The sequence below is a fragment of the Balearica regulorum genome, chromosome 1 (assembly GCF_011004875.1).
Source record: "Balearica regulorum gibbericeps isolate bBalReg1 chromosome 1, bBalReg1.pri, whole genome shotgun sequence".
Taxonomy (NCBI): domain Eukaryota; kingdom Metazoa; phylum Chordata; class Aves; order Gruiformes; family Gruidae; genus Balearica; species Balearica regulorum.
Window position 1 is genome coordinate 75595510 of NC_046184.1, and position 27083 is coordinate 75622592.

The window sequence follows — 27083 nt, forward strand, 5'->3', positions numbered from 1 at the left end:
GTGCTCAGAGCTGTGCCTGACCAACGGAGGAAAAGAACGCAAAGCAATCTCCATGAATCTTCTTTCATTTTTCCAATTTTCCCTTCCTCTCCCCAATTCTTCCTCTCTGCTCCTCCTTCTGCCAAGGCAAGTCAGATGCCAAGAACCTTCCATAAGCAGCGGAACCATTAGAAATGCCTCCTGTTCAATGTACGGTCTCACGAGGTTAGCCAATGGAAGAGTGAAATCACTGTATGCACAAGTGGTAATTTAAAGGAACTGCAGATTGACAGGCATGGAAAGAAGAGGAAAGAAGAGAATGCTTGTCATGTTTTGAAAAGACAACTGTGCATCTCCTTTTCATTACTTTTTATTACAGTGATCACAACTTCCTAATGAATATCAGTTTCTGTCACAAAACTGTAGCACATAATCTCATACAATTTGGCACGATTGACAACACAGCAGCCTATCTCAGAAGAAAGACTTTTCAGAGGAGTCAATTATGGGGAAAAAATAACAACCACCCAAGTAATCGAAACAGTGGATAATTTGACACTTCATTTTCTACATAAACATATTTTCCTTGATAAGTCATTTACTGGTTGCAAAAATTCTAAAAGCATAATATAAAAGTAAACAACAATCTGCTATGTAATACTGTATGGATGGTAAGTGACAAAATACCATATTCAGAAAGAAAAACAACTGTCAAAGGCAGCTGGCAATTCATGCCTTTTCTTCAAATCGTTCCTAGCCAATTGCTATGCAGCATCCTCAGTTTGCTCTCCAGTACCCGCAGCATTTTAGGTATTTCACAAACAGCGCAGAGAACTGTGCGGTAGCTGAATGTGAATACACAATGGACAGTTTCAAAGGCTGGCAGATACCCTTACAGCGAGTAGCCCTCTACTCCACAGATATCCCCAATACACCAGGGAACTGATATGCAGCCTTGTTTATTTAAAAATTAACTATGTGCACCTGATCTGGTCCCTAGTGCCACAAAGGGACAGAGTTTGCTCTTCATAACGTTATTGTTCAGTCTTCTTCAACACAGATGTAGGAAAGATGGATTCCTAAGACTCAAAATTGCTCAGCCATTTTTATCTTGAACAGTTTTCCACAGTGCTCATCTCCCTATGCAGAAATGTAAAAGGTGTCTATACTTCCAAAAGGATTTTAACACCCAACATCTCTCATTAGGGACTGGAGAAGATGGATGCTCAATGTTTCTGGAAACTAAGTACCTAAATAGGAGCTGACGTATGATGGGTTCTTCAAGAAATCTGGTACTAAATGACCAGAAAAGACAAATGTACATGCATCCACTGCTCCAATAACTTTCATTAACCTGCCCATAAAATCTCAATACATTGTTCAATCTTGCTTATATAAAAAGGGGGAGGAGGGACAGGAGACAAGTCAAAGGTTTTGCAAAAATGTGGCATTTCTTGCATTGTCTCCATAATTATGAAATCAGAGAGACAAATCTCTGATCTCATCATACCTGAGTATGCTTTTGACTAGGACTTTTGAAGGACCTGATGTTTCAACTTCTTCCAAATACCTCCTAGAAAACACTTCCCTTCCAATGCAGCAGGACACAAGCCAGACAGGATGTACAAACACCAACCCCCTTACTCCTCAAACAAGTGCTGAGGCTGAAGGGCTGCAGGGAATAAGCTGCCCTATGACCCCACATTTTTCACACACCTCTTTGAAACTACTTCTTTTCTAAATTTGGGGATTATCCATTTCTAAACCAAAACGTTCGCACAGGATGTATCAGCTCCAAATAGCAAAGGTACCAAGAGACCCAGAAGCCTCTGAAAGCCATCCTTCCCCAACAAACTCAGAAGATGGCCCATCCTCAGTTCCTCCTGCTTTCCCCATCATTCCCATAGGAAGTCTTTTGGTAATGTTCAGCTGTGGCTTGAATCCCTAGGTATGAAGCAACACCAGTCCCATCTAGATGATGCATTGGCAGCTGCAAGAACTACTTTATTAGAGGTTTTCCCGTTCCACTTCCATTATGCATGAGCCTCCTCTCACTTGCCAAAATATTCTACAGGACTGCAAGAATCCTAAGCAACCTTCCCAGGTCCCTTCCCAAGCACCTCAGCTGGTGGGAGAAGGGTGCTACCTCTCCCAGTTGCAGGTGAAGGAAAGATCTGGGCAGAAAAGATGGCTTAGCTATACCTAATATCATTTTAAAATTAGAATCCCTGCATCAACTGTTATCTACCATCACCATTGCTCCATTAAAAAAAGAAAACCCTATCTTCTCTCCCTCACAGTATGCAAGTCATTCAGAGGTGAATCAAGGCTTAGCCAAGCCTTGTGTAGCAATACGAAGGGGTCTGGCCTTCCCCCCAGTCAGCCTCCTCTGCCTTCAGTGCTGCTGAGGAGGGAAGAAGGAAGACAACAGCGTCGGAAGGGTGCACTCCACCCCCTCAGTCTGAAGCCCATTACCTCCCACCACCACCCAGAGCTCCCCCCGGCCTGACTGACAGCACCTATTCCTGTTTCACCAACATAGTTAGTCCCTCCCTGCCACGCCAACTTCTTTCACCACAGCCCTTCAGGCCTCCTCCCCATCCACCCAATGAAGTCCCAAAGCCTTCTCAGTCCTCTCCTCAGCCACTCTTATTTTTCCCCACGAAAATTAACTTTTACCAGCTGCAGCCCTGGTATGGCAAAACTGAATTTTGCCAGTGCTCCAGGGAACCTTTAGGCTGGTTTCCAAGCTCACTGCTACGTGAGGAGACATCTAGCGTGTTGTTGAAAGTCCCAAACTTTTACCATCATCATCATGAGCTTTCAGCAAGGCTGACCTTGTCTCAACCCACGCCTCAGCGTAGGTGTGTTCAACCAGGTTTTAAGATGGTACTTATAACAGCAAGCCACTTTCCTGATGACTGCTGAAACAGGAACCCTGACTCCAAATGGCCTTGACTTTGTGGATTTCAGTGAGATCTGTACTATTGCTCCACCGTAACCTTCTTAAAGTTTCAGTGCCATCTTAAAGCATGCAACGCTGCCAGTCCTCGGGGATCCTCTGGCAGGGAACCATATGCACAGCAATGTCTAGTTACACAGGGCTAAATTAAAACCCAATGGCAGCTTTAATTCTACGTTTCTTTGCCTTTGTTGATTTAGCTACACTGCTTCATGCAATTTAATTTTTCCTGCGTGAAAAGTTATAGCCATTTTTAAGACATATAATAACAACACTTCAGTACCTAAAGGAACACATTTTATTTCAAACCCTTTAGAGCTGTATATTATTTGCCAGAAGCATTAAGCCTTACAGCTCTGTTTATGAAAGAGGTATTAATTTTTACAGGTTTTCTACAGAATTTTCTCATAAAGACTGCAGAACCTACCATAAACAGGCCAAGAATCACACTTTATTTCTTCATTAAACCATTTTTCATCGCTCAATAACTAGCTGACCTCAGGTAAGCCTCACAGAAAACCTAATGCATGACATTACGGGCAGAAGGTGAGGCCACTTATACATTTTACACAGCCCTCAGAACTAATGAGGTAAAACAAACAAACAGACAAAACCCCCACAATATGCAATACACATACATTTGCTATTCACTCCCTGAATGAATATGGCCACCCCAACCTCCACTTACCTACAGCATATCTGCAAGCCCTCCCTTTTTCCATGCAAATTCACTGCTGCCTAGCCACGGTGTAAACTCCACCAAACTTCACCTCCTGACATTCTGCAGTTTCTGTTGATGTTGCCTATCCCCCAAAACCACAGTGTCAAAAATACAGCTTTCCTGCCATGGACACTAGACAAAGAAAAAAATACATCAGCATGCTGGCCTTGAAGGTAAAAAGCATCATGGGAATCAAGCCTTCTAGCTGAGTTACATCTATGAAATGGATATCGATTCCTAGAAGAGCAATGGTCTCTGGAATCACTTTAATGTACAAGTCTCATGATGAGGGAAAGAAGGAGGAGGAAAGAGAAATGATCCATGCCAGAGAATTAAACTCTCAGACTGACCTCCCCTTTGGTCTGACAAAATCCTGCACTGAACAGCAGATGCTTCACTATAGACATCTGTGACGAACACAGCTAACTTTCCTCAGGGTTAGATCTTTTTTCTCTTGTAAACTCTTCTTTTTTTTTTTTTTTTTAAATTTTTTTTGTAAACTGCTGGCATAAATCATTGCTCAGTCTGCCAGGCAGCCACTGCCTCATTAGCTCTGCTAATCAAAGTATGCCTCAAGAACTAGACAAAAGAGCAGCTAACAGACACGGATGAAAGGCTGAGACAATATAGTCTTTTCTAATAGTCCTAGATTAAATCTGGTCACAAAGGACCAACAGGAACCGTAGAAATGGCAGGTCCAACCTTGTTCTCAACCCTGTTCTAGTAGCAGTCCTACTACTGGTGCTTCTAAGCAGTATGCATCTCTACGTGCAGCCAACAGTGCCAGAAGACGACACTACCTATCTTCTTGCTCAGTTGAAGCTGAGACTAAGGAGACTATCAGGATGTATCAAAGGGGAAGAAGATGAGAGTCCCCGACACACAGATATATAAAGCACTCCTTTGCAGAGATGGTAGCCCACCGGTGCTGAAGTCTCCTAGAGAGAGTGAAGGCTTCCCCATTCTGACCCCCACCAGGGTCGAATCCTTTGGGGTACATCACAACCAAGCAGCAAAGCTTACCGCGGGACGTAGGGGTCAGGCTTTTCATGGTACATTTCGAAGAAATGTTCCACGATCTCAGGACACCTATGGAGAAGTCTTTAGTCCCTCCAATCTACAGGAAGGATACACTGCCAAGCTACAGACCCACACATAACGAGAAGGGGCTGGGATATTTGACTACCAGTTTGAACAGTTAACAGGAGGCATCTGTTGAGCCAGTCATGAGCAACATACTTCATGTGAGAATCACGGAGGCAGGAGCTATTGGAGCTTATTATAGGTAGTTTTTAAACCTGTTTTTCAAAAAGACTGGGCATAGCCTTCCTTTGTGGAAGCCAAGGGAGCTGAAAGACTGATGTCAGTGGACACTGGATCAGGAAATTTGTAGTCATTTACACAGAGCTCCTGAGGGAAAGACAGACTTTGTAGATAACCTAGGTTTGTCCCACCAACCTTCAAATTGGTGCCCAGCACTGTGAGTTGCATCCCAAGACATATGCAGCCTAAATTCAAGGATGTATTTCCTTCCATGCCATTATTCTCATTCCCAAACAACATTAAATAGCACCGAGCTGCATGGCAAACGTGTAGCTTGCCTGCTAATACTACCACATCATTTAATCTTTCAGACCTGACATATGCTGTAGCTGCATGGTTTGACTAAAATCAGCTATTTGAAAGATCAATTGCACCTAAAGATGTGCATTGTAATTCACAGAGAATAAATAACCAGTATTGGACAGGGCAGATTGGCTCCTGACTCTGGAATGATACAGCAGGGTGCACTTATTAGGAAAGCAATGACTTTACCTTTTTAATTAAAACTGCAAGAGATTATAATGTTCTTGAAAGGTGCCAGAATGACAGCACTACTAAATGAAGTCCTCGCTTTCTCCTGAAGAAAAAAAAAGGCATGTTTTTTTGTTTAGGATACAGGTAGTATATTTTTTAAACCCCGTATTCTTTTAGAATCCAAAAAGGAAAAAAAGAAACAGAAAAAAACTTCAAATAACCTCAAAAATAATGATTCAAAGTTACGACACTGAAAAAAAAAAGAGCCAGTTGCAAGATTTTCAAGTCAATTCATTTTTAGGATGCAATCTAGGTAAGAAGCATTTCCAAATACATATATATTTCCTTTTCCGGGATCCTATCTCACAAATGTTTCTAGCCAACTTTCCCCTACCTGTCCTCATCAAATAAGGTCACACCTGAAAACTACATGCACACTAATTTAATTCTGGTTAAGGTAACTGACAGTGGCATTAAAATCAAGTTTTTTAAAGGAAGTAAGGCATAACATTAACAATAACATAAGGCTCTTTTCAGAATCTTTGCAGAAGCAACATAGAGAGACTAGCACAGAACATCAAGGACTACCTCAGCCATCAACGTGAGTCAAAATTTAAGCAAAGGATGGAAAAGGACATCTTGAGGTAAAAGGTTAATTAAGTCTTCATGCAATTTCCACTAAGCCTAAAAATACATGCCGTTTTGCAGATTTGCTTCAACAGTTCAACACTTGTCGTATATACTTCCTTACACTTAGTGAGTGATTTTACTGAAATAAGTGGGTCTATTTAAGAAAAATATTTAACAGGGAAGAATATTCCAGATTGCTGGTTGTAAATTTAGTTGTTTCAGTTTTGAGGTGCACAACTCCAGGTGGGCTTCCCACAGCCAAGACTCACCTCATTCTTCCCATCACCATTAATATATTTCTACCCATCCCTAAAATCCTGACTACAGATTTCATGATGTGGAGCAGTTGCCAAACCAGTAAAGACCCAAGCTCACCAGATCCCTATTACTCCACATTATAGAAATCAGATGCTGGAAGCTTTTGTTGCTACCGACCTGGAACAAATCAATGTCAACAATGGAAAGGCAGTATACCCCATCTGTCCCCAAATTTATTCACTGAGTTTCCCATAGAAATCAATGCTTTTTAACAAAACTAAAATGCAAGACCGACCATGTAAAATAAATAGATCCTACCCAAAGTTCTTAACTTCTACAGAGCTGCCACCTAGGATCTACTACAGCTGAAGAACAGGAATTACTTGACTTTTCCATTTGGTCAAACCTCTTTAAGTCACTTGTCCTAGAACCTGAAAAACAACTGCATTTCTGAATAGGCATAATTATTGACAAAATATTGCTGTTAAATATCCATTTAATATTAAACTATGTCAATTTACAGTAAGGTGGTGATGAAAATTAAAATACAGAGAGCCAAGCTGGTATTCAGTAGCACTTTCCTACATTAGAGTTACAGGATCAGGCCCCTCGTGCTTGATAAAATTTAAACACATTTGTTTATACCATTAAAACATCAGTCCCAGGCTTCATGGTTGGCTTTGAGTGTTTGTCTAAACTGGGGTTTAGAGCTACACTTCAAAGCTCTAAGCTCAGAGTATGAAATACATGTTCTTACTGAACTAAAGTTAATGCCTAGACATTTGTGATCACTGAATGGATGGATTAAAAAAAAAAAAAAACAACCCACAACCAAAACCCACAACTTTTATAATCTCCAAAACAAATAATTTACTTCCACACATTCACAGTATATGCACAAAATCACAACAGATACAATCTTAACTTTTTTTTCTTTTTAAAAGAACATCAATGTAATGAGTTTTGCAACTCAGGGAAGCTAACCTTCCTTAAGAAAGAAGCTAAGAAAACCTGCACATCCCCAGAGCAATGAGGTGTTGGAGGGACACCTACCTGCAATACTCTGTGTTCAAAGGTATGACATGAATGTTGCAAGTACTGGACCTGCCAGAGAGAATACTGTGGAGCAAGACCCTTGCCGCAGTCTGGAGAGATATAGGAGAGCAGAATCTGACCTCCTCTAAAGACAGAAATAAGTCACCCTCACCCCTAACTGACTGGAGGGAGAGCTCCCACCATCCTGAACCAGGGCAGTAACTTCTGCCTGTCTTTGTTTCATGTGGAAGCCTGTTGGTGAGGAATGAATCAGACTGTAGGGGCAGGAGTCTGGCTGGCATAAGTTGCTCTAGTTCCTAGGGCTCTGAGAGTTCGTGCCAGCTGAGTATTTAGCTTCACTCTTTTTTTTTTTCCTTTCCCTCCTGTTTGTTTTTTTTTTCTTGTGTGTGTGGTTTTTCATTTGTTTTGTTTTTTTAAAAACCTAAAACCCTGTTGTTGGGTAGCAGTCCTTTAAAACAAGCCCTGCAATTGTTTTGCCCCCACATCCTGATTGTGTCTTTGCTACAAGGTGATGAGAAGGTTTGAATGAGGCACTAAACACACAGAGAGCCCTTGACCTGCTTGTGTGCTCTCTGCTTTGCTGGGTATCACTTAGCCGTAGCTGAGGTGCGACATGTCCACGCTGAGCGAGAAAGAGCTGAGCTCAGGGGATGCGCTGGCTTGTGCTGTAGTGTTGTCGGCTGCTTCTGTGTCCAGTCTTTTCAGACTTCGTGAACTTGTTCTTGAGCCCACAGTAAGTGCTTATGTTTTCTGAGTGCTGGTGGTGGGCTGGAACTTATGTCCCTCTGCACGTGTTGGACTGTAGATGATGCTAAGGATAAGTGAGAGACTGGGCTTGAGTCTATGTTTGACAGGGAGCCCTTGCTGTATTAGGGTTGCTGGAACAAGCTTGTGCATGAGATGATCATGTGTCTTAATGACGTTCTTGTATCTTTTTTTATCTTCTGAGGGAAACGAAGGACCAGGGGTCTGATTCTACAATGCTTTGCATCTTGTGCAGTCACTTCTACCCAAACAAGTTCGACCCCAAAGGTACTGACTTTACTTTGATCTTATGGAGTCTGGATCCACCTTCTCCAGGATCCAGTAGGGATGCTGAAGATAAACAGGCCAACAGAGAAACTGGTCTCAGGAATTTCATCTAGATCCCCCCTCACTCTGACAGTAAGGATTGTTTACCAGGCAAAGTTGTAGGTATACATTGTTTTAAAATTTTATAGTACTTAAAAGATTGTACATCAGAGGTTCCCCTTTTACACAGATAGCCCCCCTCTGTTGTAAAACTGAGTTGTTGAGAACATCTGTTAGTTGTTTTATCAGTTACCTGTCTTGGCTTTTTATTGTCCCTTTTAACTTACAATACTGATCTCTTAGGCTATTAAGTAAAAAGGATTACAACAGAAAGTAACTCAGCTTGGGGTTTTTGAAAATGTGCTGGCATTTTCTAAGATCAGGATGGTTTGTTGATTTGAAAGCGTTTTCTTATTCATAACTTCCATAAAATACAGACAGATGCCAGCCAAACTCCTGCCCCTACAGTCTGATTCATTCCTCACCAACAGGCTTCCACATGAAACAAAGACAGGCAGAAGTTACAGACGTTGACATCTCGGCCACAGCAGTGGTCTGCAGAACGTCAGCACCTACAGTACCCAGTGCTTCCTTCTTGAGCTCCCTCTCTAATCTCAGTCTGCAACTAAAGTTAATGCTGATTGGGTTTTGCATGGCTTTTCTTAATGAAAAGTACTCCACTGTTTTGCTTGAGTAATATGGTTTTCAGACATGAAATACGTTCTTCAGGCATGAAGTTCTATGAGCTAGGTGCTCAAAAACAGAGAACAGGAGTTACAAAACTGCTTAAACTGCTTCTAAATTATGCATCCTTGCGGCATATGCATCTTCATAGCCTAATGCTGCCCATGGGTAGGTAAGTATGCACCTCCAGAGAAAGAAGGAGGAACAGTAGGATGCTTGGGCATAGCAGCTAAACATTCAGGATCATTCTGTCTCAACTGCAAAGCAAACGCACAGTTTATGTGTTTTATGACCTGTGAATCGGAAAAGAAGAGGGAGGCTGAAGACAAGATATGACCATCCAAAGATGGGCATCCTTTTCTTTTGTCAGAGACTGTAGAAGGCCTCTCCAGCAAATCCTACAACTATTTCAACATAAGAACACCTATGTCTCTGCAGCAAAATTTCAATGCCTATTTTTAAGACTAGACAGCATAGTCAACATCTCTATCTCTGGTCTCCGTTAAGATAGCAGACACAACTGACAACAGTCTCAGCTAGCAAAAAACCCTCTCCAAAGCAATGGGCTTTCTAGCCATATAGTTAGCAGGAAAAGGGGAGCAAAAAAAACAAACCAAAAACCCACAAACCCACAAACCCAAACCAACCCACAGATCATTTCCAAAAGAACATCAGTGGATTGTCACATCCTGACCTGAACTGGTCCAGTGTTTAAAAGATAAACATCCATGGAGACAACTACAGTCAATAAAGAAGTTTAAAGAATCTGTATAAAGGCTGAAACTAATCAAAGACATACAAAAAATCCTGTGACTTTTTTGCTGAAAGAATGTGAGACAAAAATAGATGTGTGACAAAAGTTTCCAAAAAGGCTCCAGTCAATGGCTGAGTGTTACTAACAAGGCCACTGAGCTTCCATTTGCATGGTGGTGACATTTTCTGCATTCCTTCACACTCATTTATTTCAGAGTAAATTCATTGATTTACATGGAATTGCTTTGGAAATCAGTATAACTGAGAGCAGGTCTGTTTGTACTTAATGGGAGGTTCTTTCCTCTCATACAAAGCCTGAAAGGAAACCCTTCAACAGAAATAAAAGGGAATTAAGGATGAAACACAATTTATGAGTGATGAAGGTGAGTAAAAACATTGAATGATATGTATAATCAGGATTAAAGACTTGAGCAGAGAGACAACTAAATGGAAGAACCACATCTGCATGTTCCATCTTGCCAATATGCCAAGATCTTATCTGGAGTCAAACTGTGTCCAGAGCCATTTAAGAGGAGAGTCTGCAATGCAGTATTTCAGGGTCACAAAAAAAAGGAAAACATAATTCCAAGTGTCTGAACATACAGCCTTTCTCTAGTGCTGTAGAAGGACTGCAGCCAGCTGTACCATGCCTTAGTGTGCACAGCACTGCAGGAAAGACTTCCAGGGGCTTTCTATAAAGTGTACTGGCAGTGACGGAGGAAAGATCAAGAGAACCAAGCACAAGGCTTCTTGGCTCGGAGATGACAACAACAGTTTACACTTCTCCAGAGTGCATGAACCTCAAAGAAGAAAAGAGCTATGAAGGATGGCACGCTCACGCAGGACACCGGTAGGAGTGACTGAGCAAAATGACGATTAGGAAAACTCAAGGCTAGGAAAAGGCCTCCCAGAGAAAATACAAAATAATTGCTGTTTCAAACAAGACAGCTCATCCTTTTTGGTGCTGTGGGCCAGCTGGCAGTGCAATGACACTCATCTGCCACATATTAAAACAGAATTTGCCATCAGCCAGTCTCCTGGACTCTCAGCCCACATGACTGTCACACTTCCCCTGCCACATGCATGGGAAAACTAAACTGCAAAGTTTCAGCACCTTCTTGGCATGCTCATTCTTCAATCCAGTTTTAAGCCATGGTAGAACTGGCAGTGGGACATAGGTATTGTCTGGGGGTTGTCAGACAGGCACTCTGGTTTGGGTTAAAAAAAGAAGATTCTAAACTGACACATGCAGAGGATGGTCTCATCTGGATTTCCATCCAGTGCTTCTGCAGTTGTGGGACCAGAAACATCTTATTCTCCCTTTAAGTGAAGTGCTAAGATGACTAATGAACACTTGGTGCCACATATGAGCCATCATAATCACTGTGCCCAGGCAAACGGTATCTGCATTTGCTTGGGATGGTCAGCGTGAGGGACACTGAGGCTTAGATCCAGATTTGAAAGTTCAGTTCCAAACAAGCAAAGGAGCAGCAGCATCAACACAGTAACCACAAGTCATGAAGTCTGCAGCTCTGTTCAAAAAGGTTCCTTTGTAGCTGACCATCTTAATGTATCCTGCAATATGTTCCTGTAGGTGGGTTTATGTGTGGATAAAGAACCTTGAAAGATCAATGAGATGTTCCATAAATTATTTCCAACCTAAATAATGAATTACACACTGGAATAACAGTCTTTGCTGCTTCTCTCACCTCCATCCTGAAATTTGCTCAACCGTTCGAAGTATGATGATATAGGAACTTGAACAATATCTAGAATTGCCAGCAGTGTCCGGGTCAGTCTGAGAAGCTCACTAAAACTATAAAAGCCAAAGTATATCAGGTTTCGAGCCAGATGTACCACCTATGAGAAAAAGAAATTAAAAATTAAGAAAGTATTGGCAACCTTTACAGTATTTGGCTGTGCAAGACAGTTGCATTTCACACAGCAGCTTTCACATAGATCCAGATGTAAAGTGCATTCAAATTAGTACAAGTCTTTCCGATCTAGAAGATTTAGGCCTATCTAAAGTTTCTGTCAGGCATTTCAAACAATATTTAAAGCACAGGATTAGGTTATTCAGAGTATTTCTTCAGTGTCATATCTTATACAGAGAATAGTACGTACTTACATTGAAGAATCCCTGCCGGCTAATTCACTAATGTAGAAAGAAAGGTCATATGGCCATTCACCCACACACGTATCCCTCCCTCCTGCCACTAAAATGCAACCACCTCAGGAGAAGGAAGGAAAAATACAACTGTTCGACAGTAGATTATTTTCTGCAGTAACAGTATCACCAAGAACACTGGCATTAGGAACTGGTGCTTCCTTAGGACATTTTACACCAATATTTATTCTACAACTATCTATATTTTGAAAGAGGCAATGTCAACTTAGCTAAAATGAGGAGGATGCAGATAGCTGAGAAGTACCTCAAATGTAAGTTTATTTTTCTCTTTGTCTCCAAAAGGAAAGGGCTGATTTACAACTTCTTTCAAGTACTCTTCTACAAATTCCATAGTGAGCGCAAATTTCCTCTTCATTTCATTTCTTGAAGAGTCTGTGAAAGAATCATACCTACAATGCAAGGCACAGAGATGTTTAATTTTCCATCCTTCTAATATCAGGATCAGCTGTCACTAAATTAAAAAAACAATCACAATGCTATAAAATTACTGTCAGTTCTCTGTAAGGAGAAGGGGTAGAGATCAGCTGATTCTGCACAGATAAGCATAGAGGATGCACAACCCTTCCCCTCCAACTGTACCAGTAAGGGTTACAGTGAATGGGAATAACAGAGACAGGAAAGTACTACTATTCTGGCAGGTGCACTCTTAATTCAATAATTTCTAAGTCTCAGCCGTTCTTTCTCAGCCCATCAGCCAGAGTTTACTGTTTCCACAAGGAAGACAGCAGATCAGGAAAGCGGCTCGGGACAGACAACCTCCTCCTCTGCACCACCAACTAGGACTGATTCGTATACGTCAAAACAGTCCTTCATCTCGCTAACAGAAGCAATACTGTCTGCTGCACTGCTATACTTCTCCCGCTGTTTCTTCAGCCACATACTCCCCATCTGGGTCTAGCCCAGCGGCGCTGCTCCATCAAATCAAATAAGCCAGAGAGGGTTTCCACTGAAGGCAATGGGCCCTTCTCCCACACTTAAATTTAACACATGCTTAAGTACTTTGCCAGATGGAGGCCAAAGCCTCTGAACTTTTTCTGGGGCAGTAGCTGTACCTAACTGTAAATTCTGGCTTTCCAACTGTGGCTTTCAGTTGAGCTTGAATTATAAAACTGAGTTCCAGCCTAGCAAATGTGTAATGTTAGACACAATTAGATTACTTCAAGTTCAGCTGGTCTGAGGAAAGGCCATTTCCATTTTTCCCCAGCTTGTTCCCTATAAGAACACAGTGAAAAAAGAAATTGAAATATTTTCACGTAAAGCTACCCATGGAAGTTTCCAAGAGTAACAACAATTAATAGCTCTGTGTTCTGCAACAAAATCCCTTTTCACACACATGTTGACATTTCACATCTACAACAATTTTGTTCTAACTCCTAAAAAACGCTTTTGTACTTTAGTTTGCAACACTTTCAACTCACTCATGAATTGTGATCTTAGTAGGAATTTCAGTCCACAGTCTGGCATATTTGACAGGTACCACAGTTTCCTGAGGATCTCTGTCCACATGCATGTGTAGCATCAGTCGACAAAAAGAAGCCCGGAGGTCGTAAGGGAGGCTTTCATCAGACATACATCGTAGGATCAAGTCTACTGACAGCTGTGCAGAAATCTGGTTGATGGCTAGATATTGGCGGTCCAGGCACATTCTTGCAAAGAGGTTCAGTTGGTACCTTAAAAAAAAAATTCACAACATATTTCCGACTGATTTCTTCAAGTACCATGAAACACCATAACTCAAAGTCTTACTTTACAAGCCTGATGTCAGTCTTTCTGATGTAAATGCTAAAAAATGACAAGAGTGACTTTGCTAATCAAGGGACCAACTTGCCATTAAAAATGCTAATGTCAGGCTCCAATCCCTGTGAAGACTGGTCTCCCTTTGAAACTCAAAGGAAGCATTGTTCAATGGAAGGCTGAAGCATTTGAACTATTTGTTTTCAATCTGTGTAAAAACACTGTTCCATGATCCCATCTCCCCTCTAATCCTCAGGATACTCAGGACACTCCTTCCTCAGAGCACACCTTGCTTCCAGAGCTGAACAACCTAAAAATATAGCCCAATAAATAAAAGGTAAGAGGCAAAATGATAAAAAGACACAAAGAGTTGTCATGAGCAAAGGAAACTCAAGATTTGTCTGGAATAGACAGCGGAGAGTGTGATGCTCCTACAGGAAAAGTTGAAACAAACTTTTGATCTGAGTTTCTCGCATGACTTGGTTTCCCCTTTTTTGGTATTAGCAAATGATCCAGATAAAAACAGCACCAGGCTCTCTGGAGAGTTTACATTTTCTTCCATTTGAATAAGGAGTTTTACCTGTAGTAGGTAAGAACTTCTAAATCAGCTTTAGTGCCCTCCTTCGCCTCCTGAGCCAGATGCCGGATGGCTTTGCCATGAGGTTCCTTGTTACTGTCAATCCAGTAAAGCCACACTTCCTCTTCATCGATGTCATCTGAGATGACTGGGCATTCCAAGGGATTGTCCATTTGTGTTGAAACCAGCCTGCAAACATAAATAATTCACAATGGAGCCACTAGCAAACTGCTACAAATGTAACAACAGAGCAGATAACAAAAAGGTATGTTCCGATTATGGATGCTCACTTAGTCTGAATGAGAATGTCAGCATTCCCTGGGCTCAGCATAAACTTGCAGATGAGTTCCTGAGTTACTGGTATTGCTGTGGTGTTAGATACGCACAGGTCCGATAGGTAATCCAAGAATCTGCAGTCAAAAAAACAACAGAACGGGAGATTTAAAATACTACACAGAAATGTTGCAGTAGAAATCTCTAGCATCCATCACTAATATGCTCAAGGGAGCACATATTGCAAGTTTTAACAACATAGGATCTTTGCTGACTCATACTATTGCAACTCACAACAGACAAAGGTAATAGCTTTGAGCGCCACCCTGAACGGTGCTGAACAATCGGTCACGGAGAGAAAAGAAAAGTATCCCAAGTGTGACACTTCTCAGCAAGTCAAAGGCCAAAGAGTTGTGCCAGAATCTTAAGAGCAGCCTGAGGCTGTCTTAAGCTTGGCTGGCAGGGGAGATCCACTGAAGGCCTTCGCCCTTGTCAGGAACCCAAAACAAGAGAACATATTCTCACCCATCTTCCCCATGAGGGAACACGCATCTCCCTAACCCAAGTAGCAAGGAGATGTTACTCATGCTGGAGATAGCTGTGTGCCCTCTGAGGAACTCCACTGCACTGAAGGAGTTCACACCTCCACCTTTTAAAGATGCCAGTTAAAAATCTCTGAAGTGACACAGCCAACAATTAGTGAAGAGTGAAGATCTGGCGGGACCTGAAGACAGGACCTCTGTATTCAAAGAGGTCATTCCACGTAAAGCAGAAATAACAAAGCTTTGCATGGAAATCAGTTTCCTATGAATTAGTCTCTCGAATTTAGGTCTTCTGATGTTTAACAAGGTTTGGGCTGAGGCTTTCCTCACAGCTGGGACATCCATTAGGTATCTGCTTCTTGTCCCTCTTTCATGGATTTGTCTGTGTGTATTAACAGTAGTCCATATCGCAGCCTTTGCCTCACTGGAATATAAGAAGGGCCTCTTCCTACTATGTAACTGCTTCTTTTCGTAGTGTCTCTGAGCCCATCACTCCTCTAGCAAATGTAGCTAAAAGTGGGCAAGAGGCTCAAGAGCTGGTGGGGGAGCAGATATGAGCAGGCACACACCCAGAGATCACATACTCCACTTCCTTAGAAATCCAGATAAAAAATTTGACCATTTACTACCAGCCATTCAAGGATCCAATAGACTGAACCTCTATAGCTGGTCATCCTACCAGAGGGAATCAGAAAATCATTTCTGTGTTAGCACGGACCACGCTCCCCACAGAAGTCTGGGAACTGCAAGGGATGAGTACAGAAAGCATTTTTAGGGTACACTTAGGAACAATTTTTACCCATCACTGAAATGAAGTTTTGTGGCAACAGGTAATAGTGCACAGGAATATTGCATTACAAAGATAATACTAAGTAAATAGCACATAATTACACAGAATTCTGGGGGAGTTACCTCGTTGGAGCTAAAACTCGGGAAAATTTTGTAGCTCTTGTGTTTTAGAGCATACTACCACCCTTCTTTCTTACACAAGCAGTGCTGCAAAAGTCTACAAGACTCTCAATGAAAACAAGTGCCTTTACTGTTCAGATTGCACCATCTTGGCAAGGTGTATCTTTCCAACATTTATTGCTCTTGGAGTTCAGCCTTAAAGAAGTGAATGTATATTTTAATGCACAGCAATTGCACAATTTAATTATGGAACAATACTATGACATCCTCCACCACAAAGTGACATGAGATTGTCAATAAATACTAGGACCCTCCAGCACTGAGAAGGAGCTGATCTCATGTGGTTTCCTCTTAGTACTGACCACACCAAACACAGTTTAGCATGGGAGAGGCAATGAGGTTACAGAGTGAGGCAAAACGGCTGCAGACACATAGAGAATAATTGAAGCAGTGAAGCACCAGGGCCATGAGCAATATCCTTAATCGCTAACAGAAAAATGGTATTCACAATTACAGAGGACATTATTTGGCTTTTAGTACATTAATTTCTTGTATTTGTATTACTTTGGATTTTCAGTTGTGAAATTACCAATGAAAAAAATAGATTTTTCCATTTAAAAAAAAAAAAATCCATTTCCTTTACATTCTGACCTAAAGCTAATAAAAAAAATGTCCAAGTGAGTTAAGCTCAAGGCCAGAATTTTTTATTTGGAACAAGATCTGGTCTAGGACACATGTTCACTGGGATCTTCACTGCCCTAGGACCCTTTCAGGTCTGACCTGGAATCAGAACCTGCAGGAAAACTGATATTAATAAAAGCTTAGAAAAATTGACATCTGTGTAATTTGCACCAAGATTATTAGCAGGGGAACCAACACAAGTCGCAGTTTCACAGAGGAGCTGCAGAGTTATGAGAAATTAAAATTTGTCTTTTTCCCTCGGCCCCAATCTGAACTAAAACCAAATTTTCAAAATTGCCCTGTAAAGTATAAACCTTCTTTTCAGTAAGCTCTAGTTCTGAAATGCAGATATGGTCAAATCCCAAGAATTACAGGTAGTTCTAATATTTTCTAGCATTGTACATGTGGGGTTTTTGTCTACCAGGTCAAAAAAAAAAATTAAGCTGGGAGAAAAAGACAACAAAACTATGAATAGCAGGCAGATTCACAGCTACTGCAATATAAAAGCCTATCAATACAGAAAAAGAATGTTACATGAACCACTTCAAACCTTGGCTCTCGATTTCTCCTGAGTAAATTAACAAATGTCTCTATTTCTTTAGCCGTGATGTGTTTCTCTAGCAGTTTTCTGTTGTTGTGCAACAAAGCTGTGATGGTGTCTTCTGCCAGAATATCATAACCAATCTGGGACTGCATGACGCAGAAGTTCTTAGCAATATATTCCTGAAAAAATGAAAATTCCCATGATGACCTGTTAAGCAGTAATGTTTTTCTTTTAGAACCAGAAGCATCCAGCTCAATTAGCAATCATAACAACCCCCAAAATTTTCCTTTCTGAACCGTCCTGAACAAAAGAACATCTGAACACCTAAAATATGTACCCCAAGAAACAGATTCAATATTAGGGATGACTAACCCTTCTTATTCTTTCATAAACCAAAGGAATGAATCCATGAACATTTATACAACATTCAAGAAATGGCAACCAACTTTTTTAAAAGGAAAACCCAAAAGCTTTTTATAATGTTTAAGAAGCTTTCTTCCCTGAGTCTTCCCTCCTCTCTTTCTCTCCCTCCAAGACAGAAATATTTCTGTAAAGCATTAGAAAGAAAACAAAGAAGCCACACACAGCAGTTCAATCTCTTATCTCTAGTCACTTTAGTCCTGTAAAGTTAGTGCAGTTTTTCCTCGCTGCAATGTGCAAAGCATGCAACACCATGTTCTGAAATACTTCTTGTTCACAGGGAGCATCCAGCAGTGGGAAATCAGGCTAACTGATAGAATAACCTCTGGTCTGATTCACTGCCATCCCTCCACAAATATGTAAGCAACAGAAGCAGACAGCTTTGCAGACTTCTCACTATATAATCCAGAGTCCAAGAGCATAATTTTAATAACAGTTCATGAATGAAGTAGTGGACCCCACAGTCTGAGCCTGTGAAAGTATACCATCAATCTATAATGTTGTTTGGTAATCACTCAATTCATATGCAAATGCCTACAAAAGAAACACACTGCTTCTCAGCGTCAGGTGGTATATGACAGTGACTTCTTTCTACTAACCTACACAAAAGCCAGTCCTTTCACCATTCCCACACAATTCCCACTTCTAAGTGCAGAGAGTGATGTCAAACCCAGGATACAGAATTACAGAAATCAGGAGGAAAATTATCTTGAATTCCACTGACCTGGTTCTTCCTATAGTCCTGCTGGGAATGTCTGAGAACTCTGTAACATAACCTTAACATGTATTTGTACGGAGCATATCTCTGGTCACCTAAGTCTTCGAGTCTCAGCATCGATCCTTCACCTTTGTCCTTAAAAGGAGCTCTGAGGATGCCAAATATCTGTTCAAAATCAAAATCACTGAGAATGAAAATCAAACCCAGATTTTTGCTTAACTTATAGCAGTCAATGGAAATGTGCCCTGATAGGATCAGCACAAGAGCCTTATCAACCAAAGTCAGAAGTCAATCATGGCACTTATCTACATATGACTAAATACAAGTAGAGGCACAAATCTCAGACATTATAGCTGTATGCATTTAGTGTTACATTTCCCACCAACCTGATTGACATTGCTTTCTCTTTACTGCTATCCCTAGTTTTAAATGTTGTTAGTCAAGTACCCTAACTTTGGATAAATTAAGGATGAAAAAGGGGGACAATACTGGCTGCTGTCCAATTTCATCCTTTTTGCTTTTTTTTTTTTAATTTCAGTAGGCTACTTAAAGAGAATATTAATTTTGATTTATATGCAAGTTGGCACTCATACAAAGTCAGGGATCCATAAGGGCATCAGAGTTTTTCCTATATGGGGAACACTTGTAGGATTGGGACCATGTTGCAAGCTTGTTTCAAATTTCATCAACAATTTGCTATCAAATGTTAGTCTCAAAAATCATGGGAATCACATGAAACTAACAGCCATCACACATGGCCCCTCGTGCTTCTATCTCATTCACAGACCAAGAGCTGAGCCTTGACTAAGTACTGTCATATCTATCCAACCCAACCAGACACAAACCCAACACAGCATAAGCCGAGTTACCTAAAAATGACATTTTCTCAAATAACTCTCTCCTACAATCTGTTTGTAAATACAAGCAAGTTATTAATACAGTAGGACATACCTGAGCCAATATATTTTGTTCCCTCATTAATTTTTGTCGTTCCCGGTTTGGCTTGGTAATGACCACATCCAAAACTTCCTGCCCGTTATTAGGCACATCAGCAACAAAGAAAATGAGATCTTCTAGTAACTTGGTTACAAACCTAGAATGAATAGACAAATCATTATTATATACAGTCATTCAACACTTGCTAGGATTTGTTCAGAAAGAAAATCACCTTTTAGAACAAGTTTTATCTAGCGCAATGGAACTTCAATCACTACAAAGTTAAGTTTGACATGTACTTAAGGATTCCAGACCTTAGTTTGGCAGAAGCTTAAATCCATCACACGGATGTTTACCAAGGCATTAAACAACAACCAGAGGGAAAAAGGGAGAAAAATACAGGATGCTGTATTGATGCAGAGTATTCAGAAATACAAAATCCATACCAGCTGGCCTCAAGGCCCAGGAACAGTAGAAAGACATTCTTACTCAGCCTAGCAAGGATTGTTATACTTTATCATGGACATGGGTCCATGAAACAAGATGATGGATTCATTAGAGGAATAAAAACATTCTGCCACTAGACTATTTCCCTATTGACCCAATAAACTCTTGAAGAATGACTGTATTTGTTCCACTCTTTGCTACACAAAAGAAGATTTGGTAGAAGCAAGTGCTAAAACGGACAGAGGCAGTAGTAATTCCTTCTCTCCTCCCTTCAGAAAATGCAGACAGACAGTGGTCACTGCCTCCTCATTACTAACATGCCTTGCCAGGCATGCAGAGAGAGAAGCACGGGTGCCCACAGATTTCAGTGAGTCTCCCTTAAAAGAACTTGCAATCTTCTACAAACAAAACCCAGCACGTTTCCTACCCTGGGTAAGCATCATCTGAATTTGGACATCATCTAGCCTATAATTACTAAACCTGCAGGCATGCTATGAGAGTGGCAGGAAGATGCCCAGCAGAGTTTCACAGTCATCTCCAGGAGCCAGACACAAAGCTTCCATTACCCACAAGAGGGCTGGGCTGTTCAGCTAAACCCTCTGAGTGAGCTTTAGCTATAGAAGTCTCAGTCCACTGGTAGACAACAGCAAGGTGCCCCCCCTCCAACAGAAAAAGCAGAAAAAGGCAGATGTAGGATGGAGCAACCAGGAATAAACTGTTGGGATCCATACTTACCTAAGCAGGAAGGTGATAAGACAGGGAAAAGAGGTTGCGGGGTTTGGGTTTTTTTCCAAAGGAAATCACAGGAACAAACAAACAATGGCACTATTCTGAAACCACTCTGAAATGTTTTACATGTGTGTTGTACCAACCTGTCAACATCAAGATCTGACAATGCAGTGACACAGCAGTGCAAGGTTAATCCAGGGATGTCACACCTTGATTATGTCGTATCCCTCTCCGGTTCAACTCAATCATGAAATGGCCCATTAGCTTTCCAAGGCTGAGTACCAACACCCAGGCCATTACAATAAATCCTCCACCTGATATTAAACCATCTGGTCTAATTGCTACTGACAACTGACAGCAAAAATTCAGTTTTATCACCAAAAATAAACATTTTCATCAGAAAGCTGTATATGATGCATGGTAGAACAGAAGTTACAAATTAACACCCCACCAGAGATGCTGTCTCATATTCAGTTTAACCACAGACAGCTGAAAACAAATAGTGAATTACATCACTGGCAGTGGGAAATATTTGGCCACAATGTACAGCAAAACCCCCTTAATTCAGGGGTAGGTGTGAAGAACAGACATTCTAATAGTGCTACAGCTGCAATACACATGAATACAAAGGGTAAACACCAAAATCATGTAAAACAGAAAAAGAGAACAGGGAAAAATAGAAATAAGAAAGGAAAGGGACTATTGGAGCAGTTTCTTGGTCACTCTGAGACCTCCTTCTACTGCCCTCACAGCGCAAATGCGCGGTACAGTCAGCTCCGCACGAATCAAGAGTCCTGCCATGCTGTCCACTGTATAGAGGGCTTTCCTGTACATGAGAATCAAATGCAAGGGACCCTCATATTGCAGCTCAGAAGTGGTTTATCAAAGGAAATTAAGACAAACGCTTTGCATTTGCCCAGGGAGCTAACAAAATTTATTTATGTGGCCAGTGAGCTGGGGAAGTGTCGTTTACCCCTATTTTACAGAGGAGATACACAGACCAGCCTAAGGCACAGCAAGGACACTCTGACAGAGATGGAATCTAATCCCAGGCTAGCACTCTCAGCACCGAAGTATCCTCTCCCAATTGCCTCTATGCCCATACAGACGTTACAAACTTACCCACTACTGTGATGCCATGATGTCATGAGTAAGCAAACATCAATTTAGGAGGGAAAAAAACCAAAACTCACTAACCTCCTTTCATTCTGGGTTATTGTTCCATTCTCCAGCTTTTTAACAGTTGATGCTAGAACCTTGTTTGCATCATTGGCAAAGTCCAAGTCTCTGACCTCAGACAGAGGAACCGACACAATGGCAAAAGCTTCCTTGTCCTCTTTTGTTTGGCACGTCCCAATCTGCAATAGTTTTTGGTTTAATATGGGTAAGCAAGCCTCTTACCTTTATCCTGATTATTATGCATATTTTACACGTTATAAGTGAGATCACCAGTAGAGAACTTCAGGAAGGAATTTGGGATTTCAGCCCCAAGATATATGTGTTTACCTTTAACATCACAGGCCTCTCTTCATCAGTGTCTATTGGAATGCTGGTACTAGTGACCCAAGTGTTAGTGCATAAATGCCTCAGTCGGACGTACGAGTTCCTAAAGGAGGACAAAGCAAACAACAGGTTAGATGGATCAGTCCTGCGCTAAAGTGGGCACGGTGGGATGCAATGCAACACGTGATCATGACTTGAGGGCATGAGTCACACCAGCCACTCATAATAAAAGGGCGAGGGAGACTTAAAAGATACAGCAGTACCCTTTTCCCTTTGTCTCCTCCTTTCTCACCCAGAACAGAGCTGCAACAAGAACAAATGGCATGTTTGGATTATGCAGAATGCTGTTTTTAAGTATTTATATAAGCCTAGGAGTGAAGTATTCCTTAAAGAAAAACATTAAAAAGGAAGGTGTTATAAAATCCCATCTGAATAGAAACACATTTCATGAATAAAACCAATTCTTTTCTTATTTTTTTTTCTGCAAAGTAACAAACCCTCTCAACCTGTCACAGCACAAAAGCGAGAAAGTAAAACTGACCATGGTTTCACAGCTTCACCATTATGATCTGCAAACCCTTGCTCCAGGGAGCAAGCTTTTACAGTACCAGTTCTCAACTGAAACTCAAGTGAACAAAGAGCAGACATGAGATACTTCTAAATTCTTTCCATATGATAATCTGTGGTATTATCAAAAAGCAGAGCTGAGAAATCAATTACAATTTTTACTCTGAATTCTACTTTTTAAATATATTCACTGAGGTCTTCAGGCACGCTCTCCCTTTCATGCTGATGGGCTTCTGAGTATTCAAGTAAGCAAATTATCTGGCAAAACTTAGCATAGCAAATACACTTCAAAGCTGCATACATCAGTATTTGCGGGTACCCAGCTTTAAAATCCACTCTCATAACAACTAGCCCCAAGTGTCTCCATGCCCGTTCAGTCACAACCAACACAAAGTGTCACTTATTTAGCCAATCTCAGCTAAGCAACACAGTTGAAATTTCAAATATTCACAATTAAAACCCAGAAGCCACTTGCTGAATTCATTTGAATAACAAATGTGTTCAGTGGCATTGTGATCTGTCAGGGAAACAGAAGCCCAGTTCACCATACCTGTTATTTTGTTGGGAACAATTCAGATCTATCAGCGGTACAGTTTTTTCAAACAGTGCACAGGGCTCAATTCTGTCCTCACATATATCCGTGCAATATTTAGCCCATTATTTTTGTCTTCACTGACTCTCTTTAAGTGTCACTTTTCTTAGCCTTATAATTATTTTACCCAGTCACAGCAGCAGTATCATGTTTTATACATCCCTTGTTTATCCATGAACACTCCTCAAATTTTAACTGAAGGATAATGCTTGCTTGTGTTTGATTTCTTCTGCTTTACTCACCAGCATAACGCAAGGAAGAAACCCTGTCAATGCAGCACTATTTTTTTTGCCCTTCTTTTTTTTTTTCTTTTACCTTGGAACCAGGCAATCAGCTCTCTGAAGAGTGGTGGCATCCAGTTCAAAGAGAGATGCGATGTCATTTCCATGTGGCACAGAGACCAAAGTATACATAATCTTCTCCCCTGCTTGGCGTTTCTTCTTTGAAGCAGGAAGGTTGCCGTCTCTCTGCTGATTAGGCACAAGGGTTATTTGCTTGCATCAGGGCCCATTATAAATTCTCCAGTTACCTTGAGGACAAGTAATACATCTGAATTGTACTCTTTTTTCCCCCCTTTTTTTTAATATTCTAGTAAGAAAGTACCATGAATGGCTTTTGGAGTGTGTAACACAAAAGGACACACTTTGCCCCAGGCACACGGGATCTCAGTCAGTCATTACAACAACAGCAGGTCACAAGCTACAGAGAGACTGCAGCACTGTGTACATTATTACTTGACACCTACAACTTCAAAAAACCCGCGGTAGTTGCAGACCCTTCACTCCCAATGGATGTAACTACAGAGTGCTGGTTTGGGAAGGGCCAAAGTTAAGAGAACTAATGAAAATTAAAGGGGAGGAGGATTTAAAAGTAAGCAATTTGTCTAGTTCCGCTGTTGTTTTACTTAAGTTTGCTGATTTTTTCCTCTCATACGATCAGAATCACAGCAGCACGCTTTTCAAACAGTGAGAGCCAGAATACCTGCTCCACTAAGATCAACTTGTCATTGGAAGGGAGACATGCAAAGCACCAGCTGGATTGTGTTAGAAATCTCAGCACAGGCTGATAGTGCATTGGAGGCTGGATCCAACATAGGTCTGAGCGTGCCCACCAAAACACTGGAGAAGTTCGCTCCCTTTGAGGAGCCTAGTTTTCAAGTGACAGATCTATGTTGCGTTGGTGCCTCAAAAGAGGCGTGCAAATCTAAGGTGGCGATCTTCCTCCCACCATCTGCTGAAGGTCCATGGGAATTTTGTGACCCAGCACGACTAAGAAGCCATTTTCATCTTTCGTTACCTACGCACCTTTGTCTTGACAGCCTTCCCTAAGCACGTATCTTTGCTTGAAGGAGTAATTCAGAGTCTGTGCCCGTAACCACGCAGCAACCAACAGAATTACTGGTGTAAGTAAAAGCTGATCCTCTGGGGTGTTGAGTTACACATATTACAAAAGACTAATAACCAATTAAGAGACTGGCAGCCCAGGGCCCTTCACGTACACGAAATATATCATGGAGCGGGAAAAAGGAAAAGAGGAATGAAGAAAGGTAAAAGAGAAAAATCAAATGCTGGAAACCTGAAATACTATTATAATGATTTATAGTGCACCACTAGGGAAGAGATGTACAAAGCAATGTAAAGAGGCTAGACTGTACTCAGTTTGCATTAGTACCTTGATTAAAGCCAAACTGTAAGGGATAATCAAGGGCAAAGCTTTGATTATTCATATTGCCAATTGATTAAGCAACAAAATCAAGGATGAGTGAAACTATGTAAGAAATAGCTAGTTATAATCTCATTTCAAGGTACTTTCTGAATCCTTCTGAAACATTCATTTTTTCATTATCAAGCCTAAAAAGGGCCAGCTTTCCATCCCATTACTTCTATGAAGGACAGAGACAGTAGGAAAAAAAAACAGGAAGAAATAATCTCAGAATTTTTTCTTAGGCTCATCTAGCGATTATTGTCACTAGTTTTTGAGAGGAAGGCGAGACAAAAGGGAAACATCTCCTGTGTCTTGCACAAGAGTAAACTCTTATCTGGCAGCCCTCACATCCTTCCATACCCCATGCCCAAAAATATTGAACAAAATTGCACATAAAAACTTAATCTGTATGCCAAGGATCGAGAAAATAGCCAAAATTTTTGTGATTTCCATACACATTTTGTTTTACAAACTCAGGATGAAACCCAAACTGGAAAGGCAGGCAAACTATAAGTGAATTCTCATAAAAGCTTAATAGCTGTGAGTCAGAATCTAACAACAAATGAAAATCTACTACTTAAATTTCCAAATGAAAATGGAAAACTAGAAAACCAGTTTAAAATTCAAGAGGTCTGTAAAGAGGTGAATGACACAGAATAGTTTAGAACAGCATCCAGACTTTTTCATATTTCCCATAACTTACACTCAAATCTAGTTAGGGTTTCTCAGAAACTACCCACTGTACTGTAATTTCCAAACTGAAAAGGCTGGTATACAAAAAGATCGGACACTTTCATAATTTTATGCATTTTTTTTTCCCTGGGGGTCTGGGAAAAATGCAGACCAAAATACGAAACCATATTCTACTCTGTGTTATGAAGGGTTGGGTTTTTTTTTTTAACTTACTCATGACATAATGTCTGAGCATCTCCAATAGGTCACTAAGCATGAGTATATAGGCACATGCGCAGGTTTCTATGACAGGAGGCAAAGTCAAAGGCAGGTCTCCTCGGCTTACGCAGTTCATGCTAACTACTAGGTCTGTGGAGAAGTTCATCCTGCAGTTGGGGGCTGGCTCCACTCACTCGCTAGTCTCCCCAGCAATTGTGTAGGTGCTATCGAGCAACAGAGTTGGCTCATCAGGCCTAAATCCTGCCAGCCAGGCTTGGCACCTGTCAAATCAGACCTAGCATAGGAGCAAGAGCTGGTTTTCTAAAAAGAAAGTCCACTTCAACAGAGGGCAAAGCAGTATCTGTAACACTGCTAACTGCAACGCAAAGCTTAGCCGAGCAAAATCAGACCTACGTAACAGCTGTACGGTAGTTTCAGACTGGACTCCAGCACAAATCTCAGCACTCTCCTTATAATGTCATTTTAAGATCTCAGACACACCTCACAACCCAACCTGGATTATGGGTGATAAGCACTAGTCAATGAAAAAAAACCACATGTAACAAGAAGTGACCCCGAACTTGACAGCTCTGAAAACAACTTACACATAAGGAGCGCAGTAGAGGCAGAGCAATAGTCATCATATACGAATGTACGCAGATTTATGTCTGAGTGCATGTGCCTCTCTGTGAGAGAGAGAATGTGCACACACTTGCACACAGAAAGTTTCTTATGATTAATTAAATTTAGTAAGCAGTCATCAGAATCTGCCCTTAACCTGGCCATTATTGAATCAGGAGATGAGTCTATATGAGGATGTGGAAAGAAATGAAAGTATTAGACTATTTCAAATTAATTAGACAATATGATCAGCTCAGGAGAAGCACTGCATTCCTAAGCGGATGAAAACAAGATGACATTTGATCAGGTAAGAAACTGGCATATGAGCAGAAGCAGCCAGCAAAACCAGATTCAATGAAGGGAAGGGAGGAAAAGAACTGTAAAAGGTCTCAAATGTAGAGAGAAGAAAATTCAACTTAAAGCAGTATGAAAAGGAAGCCAATTAACAGTTTGAGAGGTGTTGGTGATGTGGTCAGTGACAGCCAAGGAAAGTATTCCCAAGATTTCTTTAAAAAAAAAAACAAACCACACACAAAAACCAGGTGAATTACATGCTAAGAGTATAGAGAAGTGCAAGAACTATGGGTAAAACAATA

At 41.0% G+C, this 27083-nt stretch overlaps 1 protein-coding gene across 1 annotated transcript in view; it reads right to left on the reverse strand.

Annotated features, from left to right (window-relative positions):
* The window catches only part of ITPR2 (inositol 1,4,5-trisphosphate receptor type 2), a 261890-nt gene that overhangs the window by 161282 nt on the left and 73525 nt on the right, over positions 1-27083 (reverse strand). The window contains exons 11-21 of the mRNA XM_075759160.1: positions 23587-23741; positions 22116-22215; positions 21807-21967; positions 19449-19590; positions 18504-18662; positions 17366-17538; positions 14701-14820; positions 14414-14599; positions 13518-13769; positions 12344-12488; positions 11621-11771 (exon numbers count right to left, since the gene is read on the reverse strand). Coding sequence (XP_075615275.1) covers positions 11621-11771; positions 12344-12488; positions 13518-13769; positions 14414-14599; positions 14701-14820; positions 17366-17538; positions 18504-18662; positions 19449-19590; positions 21807-21967; positions 22116-22215; positions 23587-23741 — 1744 coding nt within the window. The remainder of the gene's footprint in view (positions 1-11620; positions 11772-12343; positions 12489-13517; positions 13770-14413; positions 14600-14700; positions 14821-17365; positions 17539-18503; positions 18663-19448; positions 19591-21806; positions 21968-22115; positions 22216-23586; positions 23742-27083) is intronic.